This window comes from Diabrotica undecimpunctata, chromosome 1 (assembly GCF_040954645.1).
Source record: "Diabrotica undecimpunctata isolate CICGRU chromosome 1, icDiaUnde3, whole genome shotgun sequence".
Taxonomy (NCBI): domain Eukaryota; kingdom Metazoa; phylum Arthropoda; class Insecta; order Coleoptera; family Chrysomelidae; genus Diabrotica; species Diabrotica undecimpunctata.
The window spans coordinates 41,077,869-41,094,824 of NC_092803.1; the positions used below are offsets into that span (position 1 = coordinate 41,077,869).

General features: G+C 32.6%; 1 protein-coding gene across 2 annotated transcripts in view; it reads right to left on the reverse strand.

Moving 5' to 3' along the window:
• Nucleotides 1-2,595: 2,595 nt before the first annotated feature.
• Nucleotides 2,596-16,956, reverse strand: part of LOC140448407 (uncharacterized) — a 32,554-nt gene continuing 18,193 nt past the window's right edge. The window contains exon 3 of one of the 2 annotated variants that reach the window (XM_072541492.1): nucleotides 2,596-4,104. Coding sequence is in view for 1 of the 2 variants with exons in the window: in XM_072541499.1 (XP_072397600.1) it covers nucleotides 3,326-4,104 (779 nt within the window). In the remaining variant the exon portion in view is untranslated. The remainder of the gene's footprint in view (nucleotides 4,105-16,956) is intronic. The other variant, XM_072541499.1, reaches the window with a different exon arrangement.

Consider the following 16,956-nt stretch of genomic DNA (forward strand, 5'->3'; position numbering starts at 1 on the left):
TGGGATTTGACAGACTACGTTCAAGATATTGTCACTTATATAGCAGGATATGTATCAAAAGCTTAAAAAATATATTAACATGTCCAAAGTGTCTTCGTCTGATTGAAAATGAGCAATCTCTTTCAACATTGCAACGAAGAAAAGAATATAAGAGTTTAACAAACTCATCAGTTTTAGTCACTGAAATCTGCAAAATTGCGGAAAAATATTTCAGATTTTTAGACAAAACTCAAAATATTTTTAATAAGAAAATTAAAAATTTAGTCAATGTATTAATTACAAATTCATTGAAAAATATTAAACTGAAAAATATTAAATCATTAAACTTTTTCTTGCTTGTGTATTATTTTAGTTTAAATAAAATATTATATAAAGTACTTCGCGATTTTATTTACTAAATCTTTATTTTTTTGTGTAAATCAATTTTTATAAATATATTTCTATACACTGAAAATTAAAACTATTCATCGTTCGTTGTTTCTCACTTATTCGAAATATTTTATATGTTTACGATACTAAAAATAAAAGCAATCAAACCAATAGTCTTTATTTATTCAAATGAAAAAAGTGTTTCAAATACCTTTCAATTATTGGAAGGTACGCCGCTGACTGAACGGGAAATGTCACAGTCTATCACCTCGTCTCTTTCCCCGCGCCTATAAACTTTTCGACTTCAAATTTAGGTGAACAGAGTGCAGGTCATGCCCAGTCCATCTTTATTTATACGTCCATGGCTTAGACCCACGATTCAGTAACTTACTTTTCATTAGGTCTTTGTATGCATAAAAGCACTTATTACCGCTAAGAATCCGTGCTTGTATTTCTTGACTGATGTTGTTGTTGCCATTTATTATTGAGCCTAGGTAGGGAAAAGTGAAGGCATATTTGTAGGTATGGTTGTCTACCTTCAGATTCTCATGTTCCTTCGATATTGTGCACTCAAGATATTTTGTTTTGCTTTCATTTATATATAGACCAAACGTAGCAGCTTCTCGTTTCAGTTCTATAACTTTTTCGCTTAATACCCTTTTGTTGCGGCTTATTATGGCAACATCATCCGCATAGATCTTGTATTAATACAGCCGTTTTATCCAGTTTTCTAACAACAGCTTCTAAAGTTAGATTAAAAAGTGTTGTTGATAAGACATTCCCTTGTCTAACATTTTCAATATCAAAGGCCTGCGTCATATCTCCATCTATTCTCACCATAGCTTTGGAACCCTCCAGAGTCATTCTTATAAGTTTAATCAACTTATTGGGTATCCCTAACATAGATAGTTGCTTTAACATCTTTTGTCGATCTACTCCATCAAACGCCTGTTTGAAATCAGTTGTAAATAGGTATGTTATATTCAACACATTTTTCATGTATACCTCTTAACATATGTATTTGGTCTACAGTTGACCTCTTTGGTCTGAAGCCACATTGGTATTCACCAATAATCTCGTCCGAAAACGATTCCAGGCGGCTTATAATTCCTGATAATATCTTGTAGATGACATTTAAAACTGTTATGCCCCTATAATTTTTGCAGAGTCGTTTGTCTCCCCCTTTGTACATAGGAAGTATGATTCCTACTTTCCAATCTTCTGGGATGACTTCTAGTGTCCATATGCGGTCGATTAGTTTATGGATACGCTTCCATAGCGCATGTCCACCATTCTTTATCAGTTATGCAGTTATTCCATCTGTGCCAGGTGCTTTGTTATTTTTTAGATGTTTTATGACGTTTATCGTTTCTTCCAATGTTGGTTGCTCAACTAGTTTTTCTGCTGTGTGGTGAATTATCTTCATCTTAGTTTTGTTCTTTTTCTGGGTTTAACAGTTCTTGAAAATGCTCCTTCCACCTTTTCATTATTTCCTCTTTCTCGCTGATAATTGCCCCATTTTTGTCCTTGCAAACTGTTGATCTTGTCATGTATCCTTGGGTACATTGCTTGGTTTCCTTGTAAAATTTTCTAGTCTCTCTTCTGTTATTATAATCTATAATTTGTTGTAGTAAGTCGATCGGATTAGCCAAGCGGGCTGGGCGGCTGGCTTCTCCTTCGCTTCAATACGAGAGATGTCAGTTCGATCCCCGGCTCGGTGTGCAGAAAACAAAAAGGCTAACGCAGCAGTTTAAAATTCTAAAATGAATCTGCGGCTTAGATTCCGCAGCGTATATCCTTCTGCATATTTTCTTTACATCTTTTCTGAGTTCTTCATATGCCTTTCTATTCGATCGGGAATCCCTTTGTAGACATTTCTGTCTAGCTATATTTTTGCTATTTATTACTTGTTGACAATCTTGATCAAATCATTCCTCGTTTCTTTTGCTTGAGGTTTCACCTAATGTTTCCTTTGCCATATTTTTAATTGTCGTTTGGATGATATTCCATTCTTCTTCAATGTTGTTTTGTTCTCCTCTTTCATTTAATATTACTTTTATTTTCTGCTGGTACTCATTCTTCTTTTTAGGATTTTTAAACATATATGTATTCCATTTTCTTTGTTTGGCGCCTTTCTCTTTTCTTACCATTGATATTCTTTGTTTTATCTTCGATATAACTAAGAAATGGTCCAAATCGCAATTTGCGCCTCTATAAGTTCTAACATCTGTTACGGAGGTTGCCCACCGCTTAGATATTAATATGTGATCAATGGCAAAATAACGATACCTGGCAAAATAATTACAAATCTTAGATATGCAGGCAGTAACCTCATAGCCTGATGTTAGAAGAAAAATTGGCTGATATGGACTTGCTGATCCAGATGAAGCCATGATCAACATAAAGTTTCTCTAGCAAACCAAGATCAAATCACTTTTATCATAATTATTATCAAAGTGGCAGAACTAACAGAGGTTAGATATATGAATAAAATGTACAATTTCTCAGATATTTTTAATATTTCAATTTTTGTTACATTCATTTTGAGACACATAAAATATGTTTATTAAAATAGATCTATTGTTTTTATAATACAGATTAATCCAACTTGAACAAAGCCCTTTTCATTTAATAACGAAAATTGGTGCCAAATTCTAGATAATTTATCCTCAAAAAGTGACATGCACAAAAAAATTAAGTCCTTACATTGTCGCCATTAAAAATAATTAATCGCGATCTAATTAGTTTTTTCAATTATCTGAATATTTCTGGCAAATAAATAACTGCTCTAAATAATATCAACATCTTTTTATAACATTAATCTTAACATGTCCTCTCTAGTGTGCATCAACCAATATATTTTTTAAATCACTGGTATAAAATATGATATGTGGGTAAGCTTGAATATGTGCAATTAAATTTCAATTAAGAAAACATTTTAAAACAAAGTCATACGTTAAGATCTTTCTTCCCTGTGGAATTTCAAATTATGTGTACTCAGATGACCTGTTTGAGAAAACTGCTTAAAACAAATTTCACACTTGTAAGGTTTTTCCCCAGTGTGCAATCTCAAATGTTTTTTTAAATGACTTTGTTCTCTAAATTGCTTAAAACAAATTTCACACTTGTAAGGTTTTTCTCCTGTGTGCACTCTCAAATGAATTTTCACATCCTGTGAACGAGCAAACCGCTTAAAACAAATTTCACACTTGTATGGTTTCTCTCCAGTATGCCATCGCATATGGCGTTTCAAAGTGCTAGACTGAGTAAACTGCTTAACACATATTTCACACTTGTAAGGTTTTTCTCCAGTGTGCATTCTCAAATGAGTTTTCAAATCATGTGAACGAGTAAACCGCTTAAAACAAATTTCACACTGGTAAGGTTTTTCTCCAGTGTGCAATATCATATGTCGTTTCATATGACGTAGTCGAGAAAACTGCTTAACACAAGTCTCACACTTGTAAGGTTTTTCTCCAGTGTGCATACTAAAATGATTTTTCAGAGAACTTGCATCACTAAATTGCTTAAAACAAATTTCACACTTGTGTGAGTTTTCTCCAGTGTGAATTTTCATGTGTCTATTTAATGAACTTCTATGGATAAATTGCTTAACGCAAATTTCACATTTTAATGTATTTTTTTCAACAGATTGACTCCTACGTTGTTCTTTATTACATGTATATACATGTATTGTTTTAATACTTTCCAATGTGTTCTCCTCTTGGGGAAAGCCTAAAATAAAAACTATCATATATTTTTCGTCAAAAATATATCGGAAATATACTAAATTTGACACAATCTAAATATAAAGATAAATATAGCATATAACAGTACAAAATATAATATTAAATTAAAAAAAAATAAACAAGACAAAAACGTTTTAAAATAAAAAAGATTATTTAAACAAAAAGAAAACAATACAATTTAATAAAAAACAACATAAAAATAATTACACATGTATCACTTAAATATTAATCCTACAAAGTGGCTTTTAAAACGACTGGTGGAGTTGTCAATCAGATGTAAATCATAAAGGGAGTTAGTTAGCCTGAAAACTCTATGTATGAATGAAAAGAGTGCATAATTGAATCTACGAAATATTACATGATATGTTCGTATTTGTCTAGTTTAGCGAGGTGGTACGAATAATCCGATCTTATTTTTAATTTATGGCAATAAAATTATGGCACTATAGCAGCTCATAAAAGAAATATGGACACAGAAATCTCTCCATAATTATTGGAATACTTTGCACCATACACAAAAACGGAGAATCTTTAAATGCTCTAAGAACAGAGGAAAATATCAACTAGAGACATGTGAAAATACAATACGAGAGAAATGTTTAAAGCGATGAAAGAGCTAGGAATATCAAATAACAAAACTAACTCTTGAAAAAGTTGAATGTACAGTATGAATCCGGAGGGAACTCAGCTGCCCCAAGTAGAAACACTATCTATTTTTTTTCAAAATCACTTTTATCGCACTTTTGGATATACAGGGTGGTCCTTAAGAATTGTACAAAAAGAAACCATAGATTCTACACTTTAAAATATTGCGATTTAAGTCAAATTGCTTTAATAAAATGTTGATATTAAGAAAGATATAAGGTGTTAAAGTGGAAATTAAAAATTTTCACTATAACTTTCATTTTTGTGAACATTTATGTATAAAAATTCATAACTGGGTACTATTGATCATCAGAAATTATAATCTGATGCATACTTTAATGTAGCTGATAGAGGGCGCCACATATGTGGCATACATTTGCACTTAACTTTTTTTCTTTTTAAGTTACCGGTGTTTGTGATAAAAAAATATTAAAGATACATTATTTTACCAAAAAAAAGGTATACTTGTTAATAACTTCAAAACTCGACAGTTTTCGAGATAACCGCATTTTACAAATCAACTACACTATATAATTCAGATTTAACGCAATTACTCCAGGCAACGAAAGAAAATTAGACAAAAACATCAATACTTCTGAATTTTGGTATAAAATGCCTTCCATAAAGTTAATAGTTAACGAAATATTAAATAAAATAAATATATTAGCAGGATATAATAGTAGGACTTGACAAAATAACAGAATAATTGGATTTTACATCAAACATTTTACGTTTTGTATTAAATTAAAGTAATAATCAAAATATTTTATTATTAAACCAAATTAAGAAATAGTTAGACTTAATAACGTTAAACTTGTTCGATTAAAGTAAGTGTTCGATATGTCCACCATTTTCAATTGTCAATACATTCCATAAAAGATCGTCTCATACCAAATAGCATCATTGGTTCTAAAAAAACTGCTGCAGTGTTTATAATAAGTATTATAAGTATAATAATAAGTATTCTTTTGGGATTTTTATGCATTAAGTACTTATATTAATATCTCACCACATGACCAAGGAATATGACTACCACGAACAACCCAACGTCTGTTATAAGAACATCACGAAAAAAATTAAATGTACTTCAAGTACAAACTTTATTCGAATGGCCAAAAAAGAAGGGGCAACCTCGAAAGGGAGATGAAAATGATCCTTTGAAAATATTTTAATAAAACGCATAGTAGAAGCTAACTTTTCACGAGGCTCTAGCTTCCTTAAATTAAAAACCAACTTCGAAGATGAAAACTATCACGAGCTTGAATTCCTGTGAAGTAAGGTTCGTGGTGTCAAAATTTCTGCAGAATACCAACGTACGACGTATACGTAAAAGCAAAAAAGATGAAATAATACAGAAACTTATTCCTTTGATGCCTGAGAACAGAAGATCATTTTGGCTTTTTAAAGCAATTTTTTTATATATTTGTTAAATTAACGTGAATAAACTATATTTTGTATTACTTAATATCTTTACAAATTGGGATATTTTATTTTATATTTTTAGGTTTTCCAAATAAAACACTGTATGTTTTATTTGGAAAATACAGATATAAAAATATTTACTAAACAACAAGAGTATTTCATGCCATATTAATGTATGTTCACTTTTATTTTAAACAGAATAGAAAATTGAAAAGTTGAGTCCTCCACGTGTCCTGCTCTGGTGAACCATTTTCGAATTGGAGCTTACAGTGTTTCTACTTGGGACAGCTGAACTGTCGGAACCTTTTAAAACAAATAATGTGCTGCGCCAGGGAGACCTTCTCGCTTGTATGCTGTTGAATCTGGCTTTGGAAAAAGTAATATGTATGCACAAATCACAACCATTATGTAGATCAATATATAATAAATCAGTTCAAATCCTTGCCTATGTTGATGATATTAATATTGTTGGGAGAACGTAAAACGCTGTACGAGAGGTGTTTGAAGCATTAATTGAATCAGCTACAAAAATGGGTTTAATAATTAACACCAACAAAATGAAGGATACGAAAATAAGCACGAAACCACAAATCCTACGACTACTTGTTATAGAAAACGACGTCATCGAAGCAGTGAACGAATATGTATACCTGGGAGTGCTCCTTAGCACTGAAAATAATACTACCGCAAAGATAAACAGCAGCAAAATGAAAAAAATGAAAAAGACATACATAGACGCTTTGAACGTGAAATCAAATCTTTTCTGTCTTTTTCATTTTATTCGGATCTACTCTGTATGAGTACAAGAAACAAATTCGTTAAGGATTTCTGCTTAGTTGAGGAGACATGTCGTGGAATGCAAATTTTAGATTCCCCATATCTCTATTAACATCTTTATCAACGTCTGGCTATGCCTTGCAATTTTTAGAAGGCTCCAGATTAAAGCAGAAATCTGAATTTGTTTCGAAACTATCTTACCGATTTTTCTATCAGATGTCGCTATTGCGTCTAAAACGAAGCCATTTTATTATTGCTTCCTAATAAGACAGAGAAGATTATTTTTCACGTTAAGAACGGCTATGAATAACTGTTCTGATGAGACTTATTAAGTCGAAATACGTATCAACAGATACATAGACGCTTTGAACGTGAAATCAAATCTTTTCTGTCTTTTTCATTTTATTCGGATCTACTCTGTATGAGTACAAGAAACAAATTCGTTAAGGATTTCTGCTTAGTTGAGGAGACATGTCGTGGAATGCAAATTTTAGATTCCCCATGTCTCTATTAACCCATTAGTGCTCAGAACTAAAAAAGTTTGAAAGTTGTAAATTTTTTTATAGATTTTATTACAAATAGTGTTACATATTTACTAAAAAATACATAAAAAAATCAAGGTCTGTTAAAAGGTTGTCAAAATGAGTGGCAACTTTAGTTGCCACTGAGCGCTTACGGTTTGGTAATAACCAAAAATTTTCTATGTAATAGAAATGTATTAAAAACTAATCGTGATTTAACAAAACTAGAGATACATATTATGGAAATTATTTATGGAAAGTTTCAAAGCAAGTCACATGTAGGGGTACATTACATTTATTACACAAGTATGTTGTTCTTCTTTGACACATTTTACATCTGCGGTACTTTGAGTCTCCTTTCGCGATAATGTGATTTTTCTTGTCCGTTCTTAGATCTTCCAAAACAGCGGAAGTGGAAAACGATGTATGCGGCCCGGGTTTAGTTGGAGAACAACCATATTTTGTAAGAAGCTGTAATACTACTTGTCTTCTAAATTACAAGTATGATAATTCGTGACCTAGAAGCCTATATAGAAGCCAACCTTGAACACAACATTCATCCACAGACCAAGCATAGAGTGGCCACCACCATTTTTTATTGCGAATTTTGCATCTATATTGAGCAGTGAACTGATCATTTAGGTCAACACCTCCCATATTAGAATTATAGTGGGAAATGGCATCAGGCATTTTAATCATCATCTTCTTTTTTTCACGTTTACTAAACCGCTGAACATTTTTAAACGGCACTTCTGTGTGGCAGTTTGATAATACTGTTACAACAGCATTGTCATTCCATCTAATGGCTGTTAGCTTTCCATTAGATGTGGAATGTGTCGTCATTCTATCACATTTCTTGAAAGATTCTTTCGGAGGTAAATTCATTCACTTTGCTATTCTATTTTCTCGCAATGTTCCAGTTCCCCCAAGTCTCGTTTAGACAGTTCTTCAAGTAAGGACACAGAAGTGAATAAATTGTCAAAATATAATTTAGTCCCGCTAGGAAGGTTGGCATATTCAGCAAGTCCTAGTACTACATTTCCTCCTTGTCCGATTCCCGTATCAGGAAGCTTTGTATGTGCACCGCAGTATGGTTCAGCATGAGACACAAATCCATTAGGGCTTGCTAAAACCCACAATTTAAACTTAAAACGAATAGTTTTGCCCCGTATAAATTGTTTTGTAGGATGACGTCCATAATACGGGACTATGCTCTCATCTATAGCAACTGAATTTCCAACTGGTACTTGCTTGAATGAATTATTTAGATAATCAAACAGAGGGCGGACCTTGTAAAACCTGTCAGTGTTTATCTGCGAGTTATCATTTAGATGGAGATACCGTAATATATCCTCAAATCGACGTCTTCGCATTGCTTCTGCAACTATAGCTACCTTGCAGTCAGGTTCATTTTGCCAATACATCCGCTTACTCGGCAGTTGGTGGTAACCAGATAATAAGATTATTCCCAAGAAGACAGAAATTTCATCATAACTTACATTTAAACTATGCACTCCCTTTTGTCCGGCATAAAGATTAGTTTGTGTAATGATATGTTCAATTAGAGTATCAGTAAAAAAGCATTTGAAAGCTTGAAGTGGAGAATTTACTTGAGTTTTTCAAAAATTCCATAGTCGATGGTCCAGAGGGTATAGTAACGGCAGGTAAATTCCAACTGTTTTCTTTATTTTGAGACCAAACACTGTTTGAAGATGCAATTACTTTTCGCTTTTTATTTCCAATAGGTTTTGAAGTACCTGTCTGTGACAAATCAATATTTTTCTCATCCAAACAGATATTTACTGTACTGTTTGAATGATTCTCAACAATTTCCTCATCCAACTCAACAATCGCTTCTGATCTGAGGATTCTACCTGGTAAATGATTTGGATTTCCTTCAGTTTCGTCATCTGATAAATCTGAATCTTCGTCTGTATCAGCTTCAGCAGATTCTATAGGAGGAACTATTCCTACAGACCTGATTCTTCTAAAAAAACTTGATCCGTAATTTTCTTCACAAGCTTTCATAATTTCATCTACGCTAAACGTATTATCTTCAGACCTAAAAGAAAAAAATAAATCATTCTAGTGCTCATTGGCAACTAAAGTTGCAACGTGAATTTAGGGTACCATAATTATGTTATAATTCAATGAACAGTTAATTTTCTTAGATCAGTATATATAATAAACCTTTGGTTTAAAATGAATTGAGTATGAACACAAAATATTATAAATTAACTAAAAAATACTTACATTTTTTAGGACTAAGTTTGGTTGCTGCAAAACTCTAATATTGAAATAAATACTAACGAGTACCTAACAAGTTTACAAGCAAATTTGTAGGTTATAAATACATGTGGACACGCTAAAAATTATATACCACTTAAAAATAGGTCACACACAATACACAAGAGATTTTACGGGTGTTGAAAGTCACTGGCAACTAAAGTTGCCACTGAGCGCTAATGGGTTAACATCTTTATCAACGTCTGGCTATGCCTTGCAATTTTTAGAAGGCTCCAGATTAAAGCAGAAATCTGAATTTGTTTCGAAACTATCTTACCGATAAACAGCAGCATTTGCACTGTCAATCGATGCCAATTTAGGCTCAATCTCCTTCGGAAATCCACAATTATATCGAGAAATACAAAAGTAAAACTCTACAAAAGAACAATACGCCCAGTCCTAACATATAGTTCAGAGAGCTGGACTCTAACAAAAACTAATGAAAACATGTTAGGATGTTTCGAAAGAAAAGTAATAAGGAGAATCTTTAGAGCAGTAAATGACAATGGAGTGTGGAGAAATATATTAAGATAGGACGTTTGAGGTGGATAGGACATGAAATGAGGATGGAACAAAATGGCCCAGCTAGAAAAACGCTCCTTGATAGACCCATTGATCAGAGAAGAAGAGAAAGACCCAGAACAAGGTTCCTTAATAACATCGATGAAGACATGATAAATATGGAATACGTGCTTGGTGGAGGAAGGCGATGGATAGGGACAACTGGAGAGAAATTCTTGAGGAGCCTAGGATCCACGCAGTGTAAGGTCTATTTACTTTCTCCAGCTCTCAAGAGAAAATATCTGAACTTCAAGTTGCCAACCAGTGTAATACCTATAAATATGAAGCTTAAAAGCGATATAACAGAAAAAATTATTTTTAACCTGTTTAAGCTTCCTAGTCTAGATTAAGTATGGAGGCTTACTAATGTGGAAGTAAAGAACTCTAATACAGGTTATACTTGTAAAGTCACAACCCTTTCGCTCCGAGCCATTTAAATACAATACTAAATTGCACTGCCAAATTTAATAAAAAAAGCAAATTTTTAAATAATTGCGGTAAATAATTGTAGGGCTTGGTGTAAAAACCGTCTAAAGACCATTCTTTCCAAAAATGAGATTTTCGCTTATTTTGACTCAAAAAAATACTCCGCATCGTTTGATGCATGAGCCGTTCACGTATAATGTATAGTTGTTGTCTATCCTTACGTGACCCATTCTTGCACCAAGCGGCTTGTAATTTTATTGAGAAAAACGTTTCTATTGATCGCAAAAAGCAGCTAGGTACTACACATGACCGGTTTTTGCCCCCAACAGGTAGTAAGAGCTGACCCTACTTTTGTGTGGTGTTGATACGAATATTAAACTTGTTAAAGATGAGTAGTTTTGAGAGTGTTTCTGGCAGCGAAAGTGATCCTTTTGGTGTAAATAGTGATGATGATCCTGATTATGTATTCGAAAGTGATACTGGCCGGAATAATACAGGGGGTAAGTATTTTGGTTCTTTTTTGGATTTAGTTATTTATCTAAGGTTGTTTAATGGTTTTTATAGAAGTAGAACCAGCTACCCCTAGTTGTTCAGGAATCACAAGCAACAGATGTGAGTTCCAAAACAGTCATATTACTGCAGAAAGCGATTCCTCCAGGAGCGAAAATAATGAAGGTAATAATCATGCATTTATTTAACCGTTCATAACTTCTAAATGGCTGAACCGAATTTCTTGAATCAGGACTAACAATAGGTAGTTATTTTACACTTTTCGACTAAATGATCTTTCAAATTAAAAAAACTAAAGCAAAATCGGTTTATCCGTTTAGGAGCTACGATGACACAGACAGATACACACTGCACACTTACACACATTAAAATAAATTATAAGCCCACTCCGTTTTACATCGGGGGTTAATAAAAAAACAAAAACAGAAAAAAACTTAATAATTTTACGAGTACAATTTTAGACGTATTTTTGGGTTTTACCTTGCTCTCTATATATTTTGTTAATTTTGAAGTTATACTTCTATACGCGCGCTCCACGTTGGAAATTTGTACGGGAGTGAATCGGTGAAATCATTACATATGTAAGATAATGAGCAAGAGAGAGACAGGAGATATATTTTCTCTCTCTTCCTCTCTCGAGAATAAAAATGTTCCTTTTGTATATATATATATATATATATATATATATATATATATATATATATATATATATATAATATATATATATATATATATATATATATATATATATATATATTCATATTATTATTTATGTGATATGTTTTGTATTATTTATTAAATTATGATTTTATTATTATTTTATGATTAGATTTCAGAATAATAATTACAATAAATCACTGTATGACCGAAAACTGTCAATTTTAAAATTCGTTAGTGTCATGTCTAATTGGCAAATTTTTTACGTGTTTGGTTCATACGCTGGTATGAGTTCGAATCCCAATATGAATTTCCTTTTTTATTTTTGAAATATTTAAAAACTTCACGTAATCTTATTAAATACATGTAATATACGCAAAAATGCTAAATTTTAAAATAAAATGAAAATTTACACCATAATCCGAGTTGTTACCTTTTTGTTTTTATTTTCCACAAACATTTTTTGAAGTTATACTTCTATATAGGTAAGAGAGAGACAGAAGATATATTTTCTTTCTCGAGAATAAAAATATTCCTTTTATAAATATATTTAATACTTATTAATATTATTATTTTTTTATTAATATTATTATCATGGTAAATTAAACATAATATGCGTAAGTAAGTTATGTAAATTGTCATTTGTAAATACTTATAAATATTGCATTTTAATTTGTATTGTATTATTATATTGAATTATGTTGCAGTGTATTGTATTGTATTTTTATATTAATAACAAAATAAACAATGAACTTTACTGCAGAGTATGTAAAAAAATTTTTTTGCATTCAACTCCTTTTATACATATATGAAAATAAAAATATATATTTTCATTAAAATATTGATTCAATCCTTCATTTACTATACTCCTATTACAGGTCAAATGTTTATATACAGCAAACGATGCACTATATACCTATATACCTAATTTTTTTTCTCTTTCTGCTCTCTCTTACCTATAACATTACATATGTAATGATTGTGCAGATTGACTCACATATAAATTTGTAATGGCGAACGCGTGTATAGAAGTATAACTTCTACCGGCAGTCCCACCGGACTGCCACACCCGTTTTTTTTAGATAATACCAAAACTGATGAATCCATAAGGTCAAAAAAACGAAAGCGTTTACCTTCAGGGTGGAAATGAAACAGGTGTAAGCTTTCAAGATATAGTGGTCAGCAGTACATCACCACGAAGGGAATAGTTATTCCTCAGAAAAGACAGGGACCTAGATGCACATGTAAGAATGAGTGTTTCGATAACTTTACAGAGCTGGCAAAAGAAGAAATTTTTACAAAATTTTATACAATGGGGGATAAAAATATTCAGGATAGCTATTTAGGTGCGCTTTTGGATGTGAAAAAAGTATCTATAATCTATTTCTAATGAGTGTAGAGTAATAAAATCTCATGAAGTATTCAAAAGCGCTACAGGGTAATCCGTCAATAATCCGTCAATAAATTCCGTCCGCATTGCAAAATTCTGTCGTTTCATAAAGAGCAGGTAGGTATCACCCTGTTTGAAGGGCTTAGTCCATTGTTATCGACAGATAAACACTGAGCCAGAGGCGCGCTAGTGGGTTAATTGACAAAAGAATATGCATTCTTAAAAATCATATTAAAGGAAATAAAAATGTAATACAGCAGAACAGTGTTATTAAAAAAATATAAAATGTAACAATAAAATATATACGAACCGAAATCGGGAAATACTCACAAACACACACGAATGAACTTTACATATTGAAACACTTTTTCAAGTGGGGAGTTTAAATCAATTTATTCACAAAAACTACAAAAACTTTACTGGATACGTTATTACAATTCTACATCACTATAGTCTTCATCCGAAGAACTGTCATCATCCCCTGGTGTTATAATTATAGGGTCAACCACCTGATCTACCAAGTTGTCCAGTTCCCACATTTTATCTTCCTCTTTTAAAACATGCTGGATTGCTTTTTGCCAGTTTTCTGATGTGATTTCCATAATGGCTTGATCAAACAATACCTTGACATCTTTCATTTTAAATGTGGTATTGTGCCTTGCAACATATCCTTTAACTTGTGCCCATATAAGTTCTATGGGATTTAATTCGCAATGATATGGCGGTAGGCGTAGCACAGTTACTTCATACTTTTCTGCTACATCTTCTACGGCATATTTTATGAAGCGAGATTTATGTTGTTTTACTACGGCTAGTAGTTCCTTTTTTATTGAATTCGTCTCAAACTGAATACCTTTATTTGACAGCCAGTTAATAATTTCTTGCTTTCTCCAAGCTGAAGTTGGTACCTTCTCTATGCGCCTTGAATGGTAGCTTGCATTATCCATAACCACGACCGAATCAGCTGGAAGAAATTTTAACATTTCCCCGAAGTAGTCTTCGAAGACATCCGAATTCATGTCCTCATGATAATCTCCCGTCCGACACGACTCAAAGCTTAACAAACCTTCTTTTAAAAATCCTTCTTCGCTTCCAATGTGAGCAATTATAAGCCTCTTCCCTTTTCCCGAAGGCACTTTAATACCCGTCGAAAGGCCTTCTATGAAAGCTTGGCGAGCACTTGTTACATTTTTATCTTGCCACATTTTTTGGACTATATAACCTTCGTTTATCCACGTTTATCCACAATATCGTTATCTTGGCTTATCTCCATTAGTATTTTGTCAAGGGTGGGTATTTCCTTTTTAAAATAAAACGAATGAACTTTTCTTCGAATGTCACGTTTGGTGTCTTCACCTAAGATTTTTATTGGTCTTCCTGATTTTCTCTTGCATGGACTTAACTGGCCTGATATCTTTCTTTCTCGCAATAATTTAAAAATCGTGGACTGTCCAATTCCAGTCATTCGGGCACATCGCTCAACACTTTCTTGCACAGACAAACTAGGGTGATCGTGTTTTATGCAATCATATACATTTAAAATTATAACTTTTTCACTAACAGATAGCGGAGAATTTTTTACACCTCTTTTCTTTGGAGTAAATGTCGCCATTTTATAACTTTTTCACTATTTCTATATCACAATATTACTGTACGTTTAATTGGTGTAGCAACAATTACTAACTCGAATGTCGAATGATAATAATAAAATAAAAGAGGGATTATAATGAAAGTGTAAGTAAAACCTCATTACGCGTTATTAGTCTTCATGTTGATTTATTTTAGTTCTTAGTAATATTAGGAGGTGCGTCATACCCTTATCAGTTTCTTCTAATGCTTTTATTCGTTCAGTAAGGAAGTGAATTTGTTTTTATAAATAAAAATGTAATTAGCTTTAATGACCATATAATGGAATACGAGTTTGAAGAATAAGTTAATCGAAAAATTAAATAAAATTGGTTATCACAAAATATCCAAAATATGATATTTTGAGGTACATCAATTTTTGACGACGAAGTTGACATCCGTCCATTTGCCTACGCCCATGACGACACCGAAATTCAGGCAAATTTTATGACACTTCATGATTTATTACTCTACACTCATTTGAAACCAATTATAGAAGGAGAAAGGCTACCATTACCAAAACAAAAAAATTTTCATATAAGTACCATATGAAAGTAGGAACAAAAAGTTTTTTAGTTTGTCGCACTGCATTTTGTAATATGCACGTTATTACTAAAAGTCGTGTTCAAAGAATTTTAAATTTTCGAGCTACTGGAAACCTACGTGACAACGATGGAAGGAGAAAGTCCCATTATTCTCGTAACGAGTCTCAATAAAGTTCCTTCCAGTCGATCTTAACGTAAAAAGAATGCATGAACTTTACTTGCAGAAGTATGAGTCAGAACAATACACTTTTAATTTTAACCTGTCTTTTGGATATCCAAGAACTGACACGTGCTCAACTTGCGATGCATTGAAAGTGCAGATAGAATGTGCCTCAACTGAGGAAGAAAAGAAAAGGTTGGAAGTTCAAAAAGAACTTCACTTGCGAAAAGCGCAAGCGTTTTATGATGATCTTAAAGAAAAAACAGAGCTGGCAAAAGTTGACCCATCTATTGAAACAATCTGTTTTGACTTCCAACAAAATCTACCTGTACCTGTTGTTACGATAAATATACTGGCCTAACTTTTATGACTAATTATTCTGTTTTATTGTAGAAATTTCGGTGGAAGTCTAGATTCAAATTATGGTGAATTCTCCAACTTGATGTTCTCGACTATTCCAGTATATCAGGATTTCGTATATAAATACAACATTTTTATATGGAGGGACAGTTAATTCTGAACCCGCGCTCGCGAATTTGTTACGTACGGATATAATAAATTATTGTAAGATAAGTTAATATAAATAAAGAAATAAATTAAATCCGTAAGTGTTATAAATATTGAACCTTTTAATAAATTCACAACAAATGGTGTCAGAGTGAGATCGAACATAAATTAGACTTATAATAATAATACAAGTGAATATAAAATAAATTGTGAAAATGGCTACGATTTATGAGCTGACAGTGACTAATTTAAGAAGACATCTTGAAGACAGAGAATTAGCTTCTACCGGAAAAAAGGCTGAGTTAGTCCAACGACTAAAGAACGCTTTGCTAGAAGAAGGACTAGATCCAGAGACTTATATATTTGAAGATGCTGTCCTCTCGTCGATTTCGAAAGTTTCTTCTGATGTAGCCAAAGTTTCCGGCGACATCGCATCATTGGAGAACAAAGTATCCGGCGACATCGCTTCTTTAGAAAGCAAAGTTTCTAACGAGATTTCTTCTCTGGAAAGCAAAGTTTCTGCTAACATCTCTAAAGTCACTTCTGAAATATCTGCTCTTGACGATAGAGTGTCTTCGCTAAAAAACCAAGTTGCTGCCGATAAGTTGGCCTTCGAAGAAAAGATTAAAGAGATGGAAAGGAAGATGGAAGAAACAGGGACAGCAGAGAGAGGTAACAATCCGATTACAGTGGAGATAAAAGAAGACGAGACGAAATTTAAGTTGGAGACACGGCCGAAATTTGAAGGAAGTGGAGGTTCTATTCATGTTAAAGTCCCAACTTTCGACGGAAAATCATCATGGAA